The sequence below is a fragment of the Curcuma longa genome, chromosome 12, assembly GCF_044706935.1.
Source record: "Curcuma longa cultivar G26 ecotype Majalengka, Jawa Barat chromosome 12, ITB_CL_G26_1.1, whole genome shotgun sequence".
Taxonomy (NCBI): Eukaryota; Viridiplantae; Streptophyta; class Magnoliopsida; order Zingiberales; family Zingiberaceae; genus Curcuma; species Curcuma longa.
In genome coordinates this window covers 9210839-9220517 of record NC_133872.1, presented here as the reverse complement: position 1 = coordinate 9220517, position 9679 = coordinate 9210839, and the positions used below count along the sequence as shown (strand labels likewise).

Sequence of the window (9679 nt, the reverse complement as noted above, 5' to 3'; positions counted from 1 at the left end):
ATATCACCGTGAACTCAAAGTGTAATATATATAATATATAAATTAAACGCTAAACTCTAAATTCTAAAATCTATATCTTAAAAAAAATTATTTTTTTAAACTCATGATGGTGCTTACGGATGGTGTCCAACATATCAAAATCATATACACAAGATGTATTACACTTGAGAAGTTTGAAAAACTTATAATGCTGAGTACTGACTGTCAGATCTATTTGTGCTTCCCGATTTAACCCTAATAGCTGGTGAAAATTTTTTATAAAATCGAATTCTGGAATTGACTGGTTCGATTTTATAAAAAAATTTCACCAGCTATTAGGGTTAAATCGGGAAGCACAAATGGATCTGACAGTCAGATAACTCAGCATTATAAGTTTTTCAAACTTCTCAAGTGTAATACATCTTGGGTGAGATTTGAAGCCTTGTTATTTAGGGAGTACGTCTCATTTCTTACCATCGCATCATAGCTCTAGGGATATATATATATATATATATATATATATATATATATATATATATATATATATATATATATATATATATATATATATATATGCATTGTTCTGCTGGGCGACTCGTGGGCGACAGCTGACGTGGCTGGGAAATCCTCTCCGCCGTGGCAAGCTGGCCGAAACTGCGAAAAAAAATGAAACCTAACCTACCCCGTCCCGCCTGCTACCTAAAATCGCAACAAAATTTTCCTTCTTTTTCATCAAAGAAGCACACACTCAGTGCGAAATCGCAACAAAACAGACTTTCGGTAGAGAAGGCAGACAACCGGATGAGAAAAACAAACCAAAAGAAAATCGAGAAAACAGAAACCCACAAGGAACTTAAACAAATAGGAATCCTGGCAAAAAAAAATTAAGGAAAAGGGGAGGAAAAGAAAGTCGAATCCTCCAACGAACGAAAAAAGGCTCGAGGTCGAGCAGAGTGAAACGCGTACCTATCTTGGCGGCGCAGTGTTAGGCTGGAAAACCTTGCCCAAACTCCAAACAACGGGTTTAGGGTTTACGGAGAGGAGAGGCGCGATTTTAGGTAGCAGGCGGGACGGGGTAGGTTAGGTTTCATTTTTTTTCGCAGTTTCGGCCAGCTTGCCACGGCGGAGAGGATTTCCCAACCACGTCAGCTGTCGCCCACGAGTCGCCCAGGAGACGTCGCCCAGCAGAACAATTCTCATATATATATATATATATATATATATATATATATATATATATATATATATATATATATATATATATAATGTTGAGTACCATCCGTGAGCACCACCGTTAACCTCAAATGTAAAAATATATATATTTTTATTATTATTTCCTTTAAACTAAATCTTAAACGCTAAAGTCTAAATTATATGAAAAAATTAATTTTTTTTTACACTCAGTGCTCACAGTGGTACTTACAGATGGTGCTCAGCGTCAATCCTAAAGAAAACTTTAAAAAATTACACTTGATATTCACGGTGGTGCTCAACATATCAAAATCCTATATATATATACTTTAAGTATTCAGTTTCCACTAGCTATTAGGGTAAATCAAGAAGCACAGATATATCCTAATGGAGATGAGCCAATGCCATAATTTTAAAAATTTTTCAAGTGTAATATGTCCTGTGTGAGATTTGAACCTTCATTGCCCCAAGTGTAATATGTATAAGAATTTGAGGATAAGAGAATAAATGAAGGATTGTGTACTCTATGTTGAGTGTTCAATGAAATAGAAGGTAGGTAACCTTCATTTGAGAGGATTGGATTGGATAAGGTGAATGAATCTTGAGAAGAGATTTTTGATATGTGCAAAGGGGGAGAATGTAGGATTTAAGTTATGAAACTCACATTCATGCTTTGGCATGAGAAGAAGGATGATGAAAAAGGTTGGGCTAATGAGTAGCCTAACTTAAACATATTGTCAAACATTAAAAATGAGGAGACTATTGGTGCAATCAACCTCAGGTCAAGGTTGACCAAGTTGATTAAGCTCGATTTGACTCAAGTTGAGTTTTGATATTTGATCAATATGTTAGTTATGTGTCAAATAGGTCTAGGTTGCGGATACTTGATGGTGTAAAGTCCAAGTGAGTCATGGAGGTTTTGACAGTTGGCACGGATGGGAAGTCCAAGAGGTCATAGAAGACCAGACACTTGGCACGAGATGGAAAGTTCAAATGGGTCAAGATTGATCAGATACTTGGTGATCAGAAGTCTAATAGGGAAGTTGGCAAAAGAAAAGTCCAAGTAGGTCAAAATTCATCAGACATTTGGTAATTTAAAGTCTTGGCATGTCAAAGTTGATCGGATGCTAGATAACAACAAAGCCCTGGTTGGTTGAGGTCAACCAGATACTAGGCAACGAGGAAGTTCTAGCAGGTCAAGATTGACCAGATACCAGGCAACGATGAACACTTAACAGGTCAAGGTTGACCATATGTTAGCTAATGAGATGTTTTGACAAGTTAAGGTTGACCGAATGTCATGCAAAGGAAGTCAGAAACGACATAGCAAACTTTCGAAGGTCATAACTTTTGACTCGGATATCAGATCTTTAGTGTGAAATGAAGCTCATTTAGAGATGTATCATTTTACTCCAATCAATTCGATTGATTATGTGTATTAGTCGATTGATTTGGATCAAAACTAAACAGAAGTAAATCGATTCAACTACTTAGGATAATCAGTCGACTGATCAGGATAATCAGTCGATTGATCAGGGCAATCAGTCAATTGGTGCTGTTTTATAAGTGTACAAAAATGAATCGATTCGACTGATTGACAAATCAATCAATTGATATTTGAAAATCGATATATTCAAATAGATTTCAAAAGGTTCAGAAGTCATTATTTAATCGCTGACTAAATTAGTTGACTGATAGAGTATATCAACCGATTGATAGGTAGAAATCAACCGTAACATCAACTTTATAAGTAGGATTTTGTTTGAAGGAGAAAGGGCCAGTTCTTGGGGGTTTGAGGATGAAGTGTTGTTGCATTTTAAGATCAACAAGAGGTTATTCTAAGCAACAAAAAAGTATCCAAAACAAGATCTCATTTGTAAAGATGCTTTTACTTTCATTTGTATTTATATTTTTGTTTCTTGTTATAATATTGTGTTCTTGTAAGGACAAGCTTGTGAAAGACTTCTCCACCTCTACAAAGTATCTAAAAAGGAGGAATTCATAATGGAGGTAGATAGCTCGGAGTGGACCCTTAGATTAGTCGTCTCAAGGAGACGGATACCAAGTAAAATCCTAGAGTTGTGCATGTGGAATCACGTTTGAATCAAGATTTCCGCTGCGCATTTAAACGATGAACATAAGATTAAGACGAGAAGCAATCAGAGCTATTCACCCCCCTCTACCTCACACGAGTCCTAACATTTATAAGACCCCCAACATGCAAGATCAAGAAAGAACCCTAATTCTACTATATTGTGATCCTGCAAGTGTTGCTGAACTCGAACGAAGCCTTGCTCGTGTGACCGAGGAAGCTCAAAAAAGGATGTGCTGCACTCAGGACTTCTAGATCGGCCGACTTAAGTGTTTGATTATTACTTTAGTCTTACTATTTGTACTTTTATTTTATTATTCTATTGATTGTAGGACGGGGTTGTCCGTCTCTAGAAAGAGTTCCAACAAGAAAACCACTAGTGGATGGACATCTCTCCTACATAAGTCTTGGATGTACTAACCTTAAGAGGTTAGGAACCACGTAAAATTCATGGGTCTTATGTGGTTTGTCTAATTCCATTGCTAGATTCTTTGATAGAATTAACTGTCAGATCCGATGGAATCCATATATCTCTACAACGGTACGATGTTATCCACTTTGGGTCCACGTCCTCATGGTTTTATTTTTGGATTTTATCTAAAATGTCTCGTACCAATGAGATATTTTCCATCTTATAACCTCAGGATCTTTTTTTATGTATTTCCAATATGAGACTTTGATTGTATTCCAACAATCTATCCCTCAAACAAAGGACCAATGGGAGCTTCCCCTTAACGGTCCCAATGAACCTCTTATTGGTACGGATCCCAACGGAGGTTCGTCCCCTTAACAATCCCAACGGACCCCTTATTAGGAGCCCCCACCACATGGACCTGCTTTGATACCACTGTTAAATAAGATGGAATCCATATATATCTCCACAACGGTATGATATTTTCCACTTTGGGCCCACGCCCTCATGGTTTTATTTTTGGACTTTATCCAAAAGGTCTCGTACAATATGATATTTGAGCCTCCCCCTTAATGGTCCCAACGGACCCCTTATTGGTACGGATCCCAACGGATCCGTTCCTTTAACCGTCCCAATGGATCCCTTATTGGTACGGATTCCAATGGATCCATCCCCTTAACGGTCCCAACGGACCCTTTATTAGGAGCTATGATACCACTATTAGATCCAGATGGAATCCATATATATTTCTACAACGGTACGATATTGTCCACTTTGGGTCCACGTCCTCATGATTTTATTTTTGGACTTTACTCAAAAGACCTCGTACCAATGAGAGATATTTTCCATCTTATAACTCAAGGATCTTTTTCATGTATTAATGTGAGACTTTGATTGTTATCCTAACATTAACGAACAAACGAATGAGATTCATCCCCCTCATCTCTCACACACACACTGGTCCTACTGAATGCTTCTCTTCCTCGTGACAATTAGAGACGAAGCTAGCTCCCGACATAACGGATAACTTTCGACTCTGTCGATTCGCGCACGAATAAAAGTGATCTTCTAAACTTTATTAATTCCGTAGAATGCCAGAAGATAATTATCAACTTTTTAGATAACAAAGATTCAAATCTCACTCAAGGCACATTATATTTAGAGAGTTTGAAAAACTCATGACACTGGATCATCCATCGTAACCCATCTGTACTTTTTGATTTATTTTGATAATCGATGAAAAATTTTCATAGATTGTAAAGTCTTTGTATCAAAATCACTTCATTTAACATTCTAGGATAGGATCAATCGAAACAAAAACAGATATATGATGGAATAGATTACAACTATACTCCATATTATTCATTCATACTTGTTACAGAAAGAATCTAAACACGAGAAACGCAGCCACACGAGACGCCACTAAATTACAAGATACAGAACATAAAAAGGGGAACACTCTCACATGAGGAGCTCAACAGAGGCAGGTAGTTTAAACTCTAGACGCTCGACTACAAGACATAACACAGCGCTAGCTCTTAGTTTTTAGGCACCGTGAACTTCTCAAAGCGAGCTCCAATCTCATTGAGTTCTTTGAGCCCGATCAAACCGTTGAACTCCTCGAATGTGGTGAGCTTGTGGAGTTGGCCTCGGCTCGACCCCTCGTCCCTGAGCGCTTTGAGGACGTCGATAAGTGCGCGAGCAGAGGCGTAGACGGCCGTGGTGGAGTGCACGATGAGGTGGAACCCCAGTTCCTTGAGCTCCTGAGGAGTGTGCAAGGGTGTGTATCCCCCTTCAAGCATGTTGGCAGCCCTGAAACCGTTGGTTTTCTTGCACACTTCTCTCATCTCGTCGTCGCTCCTTGGCGCCTCGACAAAGCAGGCATCGGCTCCGGCCTGCAAATTGCTACCCGTTTAGTGATCATTGCATATATATATAGTTTTGGAACATGATGATCCGGTGGTACCTCCATGTAGAGATTAGCGCGAGCAATTGCATCAGCAAGACCACCTGCGGTTGCGCGGGCATCAGTGCGAGCAATGAGGAAAAAGTCAGAATCACCAATGGCTTCTCTCGCAGCTGCTATTTTGGCAGCATGTTCCTCAGCGGGTATCACCTGAAGTAGTCAAATAAAAGCCACCTTCGTTCAGTGTATCTGATTGAGATTGGGAAAGAGAGAGCGATACCAAAGTCGATTTATGATACCTGCTTGCCTTGCATATGACCTTGTGGATTGAGAGACAAAAGGGGGCCGGCGAAAATCATCAGAGAATTCTCAAAGAAAGAAAAGCTAAAAGATCAAAATTTGTGAATTTGCTTACCACACTTCTTTGGCCATACTTGATCCTGAAAACAATGCGAAAAGATGTTAGAAGACAAGAAGAGAAGGCAGCAAACAATTGTTGCATCGCGCCAAAAGATACCTCGAGGAATAAACCAGCAGCACCAGTGGCAATTATATCCCTCACAGTCCTTTGGACATTAAGAGCATTGCCGCCTCCGGTATCTAGAATGTTGAAGAGAAATTAGAATTGGTTTTAAACATAAGCTAGCTATCGTTGAAATAAATATGTAAAAGTTTATCTTGGACAAAATTATAGCCAACGAGATCAAGCTTTCAATATGTAAATATGAAATTGACTAGAAATCAAGGTAAGGCTTCTTTATTAAAAGACCAGAGCATGCTTAGGTACCTTACTAAGAAAAATGAAAAATAAGATTATATAAAAAAATTTAGATTCTAGATAGTATCTGCAATGAATTTACATGTTGACCAAATTAATCAACATACAACATAAGATTATAGAAAGACCAGAGCATGTTTAGGTACCTTACTAAGAACATGAAAAATAAGATTATAAAAAAATTTAGATTTTAGATAGTATCTGCAATGAATTTACATGTTGACCAAATTAATCAACATACAACATAACATGCTTCGTAATGGATGTCATGCTCCTCATAGATGGTCGTGGGGTTCGATTTACCGTGTGGAGCCGCTGGGGTGGCGAATTCCACCTTTTGCTGAAGTAATGGATGTCATGCAAACCGTTCTATTAAGAAAGGACGTGGCTCCGACCATTTTATTAGATAAAACAATATATCACAACTTTCATGCAATTCCTATATTTTAAAGCAAGGAGACTTGTCGTGCACCCATGAACTTCTAAATCTAATCCTTTGCATCATTCAACAGCTAGTGGGATATTCAACTATGTCAGAAATATCTTTCAAGTATATAAAACTCCACATTTTTAAATAACACTTAAGTTCAAAATCAAGATCACGGATGAGTGGATAAGTCTGCGTTCCTAAATTAACCACTCCTGAAATTCTAAGACTAATGGTGATTTAGATAAGAAATAGTATAGTTATTTTTTTAAAATAAAATACTTAAGGAATAATTAAAATAAATTTTTCTTAATTTGGATCATCAATTGAAGTAAATGATAAAATTATTATAAAATACATAAATAATTTATTTAACTCAATTTACTTATGCGAACCTAGTTAATTTGTCATGTATAACTAGGCTAGCCGAGATGATTCATCCAACTTGCTCAACCTATCTAACCTAATTAACCCAATCAACCTAAAAGGACCACCTAGTCCGCATTACCCTAATTGAGCCCTACCTAGCCCATTTAATCCGTTTGGCCTCCTAGGCTAGTCTAACCGCCGAAGTAACCTATTAAGTTTGCTTGGTTCATTCAGATTACCCAACCGGTCTGAGTGTTCGACCCAGCCACCCACCTAACACGCTTAGTCCACCTAGCTTGTCTGGTTCACCAGTACCGATTGGTGCAACCTTGACAATATTAACACACCTGCCCACCCAATTCAGCTATTCCGATTAGCTCGACTAGCCTAACTATGCTAGTGGGCTTGGCGGAACGGCTAGACAATTTGGCCAAGCTGGATGGATTGCTTGATGACCTGGCCTACCCAATTAACCCTTCTAAACTGGTCAACCTAATTGACTCATTTTGGATCATCTGATTCAATTGAACTATTCGGCCTATTGAATCAAATTAGTACAATCGAACTATTGAATGTTTCATTTGAAGGATAGATAAATAAGGAATAATTATTCTTGGAATAGATGAAGGAATATCTATTCTTTATAAATTTAAAATAGAATAGGTATCTCAACAATTTTACAACCTGATATGAAACTAAGTAGTTAATAATTTTTTTTATAGAATAGAATTATTATTCCTAAAGACAATATAAGTGAAAACTAATTAAAATTAGCAGGGGAAAGAAGCTGCAGGTGAATTGCCCACCTACCTGCTAGACCACCTTAGTAGAAATTTGTAGTATTTAATACAATAGAATTGTTATCATGGCCTACCGATCTAGGAAATCATGACCGTTTTCAATTAATCCTTTAGTTGTTTTATCAGTTACACTTATCATATTTCAACAAAAAGGACAAAATTGGAACAAAACGCAAAATTAGCTACAGAAAAGAAAAGGTTATTTTTGACAAATTGCTTGCCAGTATGTATCAAAGAAGAAATAAAGATGAAGGTAATTGTGATTCGAAATAACCTATCACATTGAAAGCATTTCTTACATAATTTTGCAGATAATCTTTGACTAGTTACATTTCCAATTGTTGAATTTAACTAAACTTTAAAAGTTCCTTTATCTGCCTGCATCTAAAATCAAAACTTCAAATAGTGCTGAAAATTTTAGTTGTGGTCAGCAGAATCGTCCAAATTGAGCTAAAATTTCAAATTTATTTCTTCCAACTAGGGCGAAAGACCACAAATCGGCAAAAAGAAAAATGGAGAAATCATTACCTGCATCAACGATAAATGCAACATTAGGAGCGGCAGCACAGATCGCTCGCGCTGCATCTGCCATCTCCGGCGGCCTAAAATCATATGAATCTCAAGTCAACGACGAATCAAAGAAAAAATGGTGGAAGAAGAGTGGATTTGGGGGAAATGGGAGGGAATGGTCGATGGATGCATACGTGAGGAGGCCGATGTCGGGCATGCCGAGGCGAGAGGCGGAGACGGCGTAGCCGGACACGAATCCCGCCTTGAAGCCCAAGTGCTGGAGGACGGCGGCGGAGAGGGCGTCGTAGATGCCGGGCATCAGCACAATGCCGTCCTCCTCTATGAGGCGGTGCATTCGCGTCTTCCTGGGCCCGGCCCCGTCGGAGAGCGGCTTCACGGCGAGCGCCATCCCTTGCTCGTAGATCGGACGCCTCGGATTCGAAGCGGAAGAAGAGCAGCTGCAGAAGAGAAGAGAGAGGCGACCGATGAAGAACTCCGGCGAGGGAGGCCCGGATTTTATAGCGCGCGGAGGCCTAGGTTACCTCCTCGATATGCTCACCGCGGGAGACTCGACCGACGGACAAGATCAGATCGCCTTGATCTAGATCTAATCTGGCCCGTCGAACACAGTGGACCCCACTTGGACTATCGGGTGCACTTGTGGCATCACGATCTGCATTAGAAAAATGCAAACGTACGAAACACTGCAACTGCAAAGCACGTGACTAAACCTTCGCGCCACGACTCAAACCACAAGTCTCATGTAGGTAGAAAACTTAAATTGAGGGGTGTAAACGAACCAAGCTGCTCACAAACAACTCAAGTTTAACAGTATGAAAAAAGTTACTTGTCACAATTCATTCAAAGGCTCACAAATATTGTGACGAAGACCTCTGCATCGTTGGATTTTAAAATATATTAAATCCTGAATTATATTGAATGGATGATTGTGATTGAATGGGTGATTGTGATTGAACGGTTCAGATTCTCATCACAAATTTGTGACGGGAATATGTTGTGACAAGTAGCATCACTCCTCAAACTAATCTCGTTTAACTTATAAATGAGTCATTTTTTAATCGAACTCGAGCCGTTTGTGAACTATTTAATTTTATTACGAGCCGAACTCGAGCTTAAGAATTAAAATTCAAATCGAACTTGAACCAAGCTTGAGCTTAGGGAAAACGAACCAAACTCGATCTTGAGCTTCTTACT

At 38.8% G+C, this 9679-nt stretch overlaps 1 protein-coding gene across 1 annotated transcript; it reads right to left on the bottom strand.

Moving 5' to 3' along the window:
* Positions 1-4985: 4985 nt before the first annotated feature.
* LOC141843354 (carboxyvinyl-carboxyphosphonate phosphorylmutase, chloroplastic-like) lies at positions 4986-8937 on the bottom strand. The gene is made up of 7 exons (XM_074731435.1): positions 8659-8937; positions 8483-8556; positions 6098-6180; positions 5996-6020; positions 5880-5899; positions 5641-5790; positions 4986-5569 (listed from the first exon to the last, which is right to left on the bottom strand). The coding sequence occupies exons 1-7, from the start codon at positions 8871-8873 to the stop codon at positions 5213-5215; spliced, it is 924 nt and encodes a 307-aa protein (XP_074587536.1). The 5' UTR covers positions 8874-8937; the 3' UTR covers positions 4986-5212.
* Between the last annotated feature and the right edge of the window lie 742 nt (positions 8938-9679).